The sequence below is a fragment of the Mus pahari genome, chromosome 3 (assembly GCF_900095145.1).
Source record: "Mus pahari chromosome 3, PAHARI_EIJ_v1.1, whole genome shotgun sequence".
NCBI classification, from domain to species: Eukaryota; Metazoa; Chordata; class Mammalia; order Rodentia; family Muridae; genus Mus; species Mus pahari.
In genome coordinates this window covers 139,665,469-139,666,897 of record NC_034592.1, presented here as the reverse complement: position 1 = coordinate 139,666,897, position 1,429 = coordinate 139,665,469, and the positions used below count along the sequence as shown (strand labels likewise).

The window sequence follows — 1,429 nt, the reverse complement described above, 5'->3', positions numbered from 1 at the left end:
CAAGTGAGGTGGGTATTTTCTGCATTTTACAAACCAAGAAATGATTTGTAAGCTATTTCATACCTGTCACTCCAGGACTGGGGAAACAGAGGCAAGATGGTGAGTCTCAGCTGGAGCCCTAGCTACATAGTAAGACCCTACCTATTCTGTGTGTATTGTGGTCCATGTACCTAAGTGTNTGCCAGTGCACAGGCATGCGGTGGCCCGAGTAAACGCAGGATGACTTCCTCTGGTGTTCTATGCCTTTTTGCTTTGAGGCAGGGCCTTTTCACTCAACTAGAACCATTTTGGCTTGGGATCTGCTGGTCTCTGCCCTCCAATGCTGGGGTTACATGCACATGCAGCCAGCTATACCCAGTGCTAAAATTTCAACTGATCCATAAGTTGCACTGAACCAACTCCCAGCTCCCTAGACTCTATCTAAGGAAAGAAAAAAAAGCTCTTAAGTAGGTGCCCACCTCCCTGGCCTAAGACAAGCTGAGACTCAAACTTCAGTTTCAATGCAAGTTCTGACTTTCGCCACTTTACCAACAAATAAAATAGTGAATTGCAAAGTTTTGTTCACTGCGGTCCCATGGTCGTGGGACTTCAGCTACTCATCGGCAGCGGGAATAAGATACACACCCAAATAGTCCTTTTAAAAAGAATACACTAAAATTGCCCCTTAGCCACTCATAATCTACCAAGCATTGAGTTTTGCACGACACTGTTAAAAGCAAGCACAACTCTTGCGAAGCAGATACCAGATGAGAAACTAAGGTGTCAAAAGTCCCTGGTTCCTGTTCTCACAATCAATACGTGGCCGGTTACAAGCCTGCACCTGCAATATCACTTCATACCCTAGGCTTTCTGCTCCCAGACAGACCTGTGAGTCTCCTGTCCCTGTCTGGGAAAAGGAACCTAGAAGTCGAAGGAAGTCTAGTGACATGCTCAAAAGCTTTCATGATGCCAGGGCTGGCTCTCTGACAGGCCGTAGGCCGCCGGTACTACTCGAATGAATGGAGGAGGCCAGGCACGGGCTTCGCGTTGCCCGGGCTCGCGCTCGGCCTTGCGGGGACCCGTAGTCCCACGTCGCACGCCCCACCACCAACCCTTCGGGTCCCCGGCACTTCACCAGCTCGCAGCCTCCGCCACACGCTCGACCCTCGAAAGCGCCCGTGCCCATGCCCCTGCCCCGTAGGGGAGGGGAACCGCGCCAAGCCGGCGCCCGTGTGGTCCGCACTAGCCTCCCGCGGGCGACGCCCCGCTCCCCAAAGCGTGTCGGCCGCGGGGCCCCACTATTGAGCCATGCGCAACGCCTCACCCGGCGGCGCCATTCCTCCGAGCAGGTCCCACCGGAGCCCGAGCAGGCAGACTTCCGCTCCGGGAAGTGGCTCCAAGAGCGCGCCGGAGGGGACGCCCGGGACCCGCGACACACGCCACTTGCCAG

The 1,429-nt window shown here is 54.8% G+C and overlaps 1 protein-coding gene across 1 annotated transcript in view; it reads left to right on the top strand.

Moving 5' to 3' along the window:
• Window positions 1-1,055: 1,055 nt before the first annotated feature.
• Mroh8 (maestro heat like repeat family member 8) overlaps window positions 1,056-1,429 on the top strand; it is a 77,458-nt gene continuing 77,084 nt past the window's right edge. Inside the window, exon 1 of the mRNA XM_029536665.1 lies at window positions 1,056-1,429. Within this exon, the coding sequence (XP_029392525.1) occupies window positions 1,164-1,429 (266 nt within the window). The 5' untranslated portion in view covers window positions 1,056-1,163.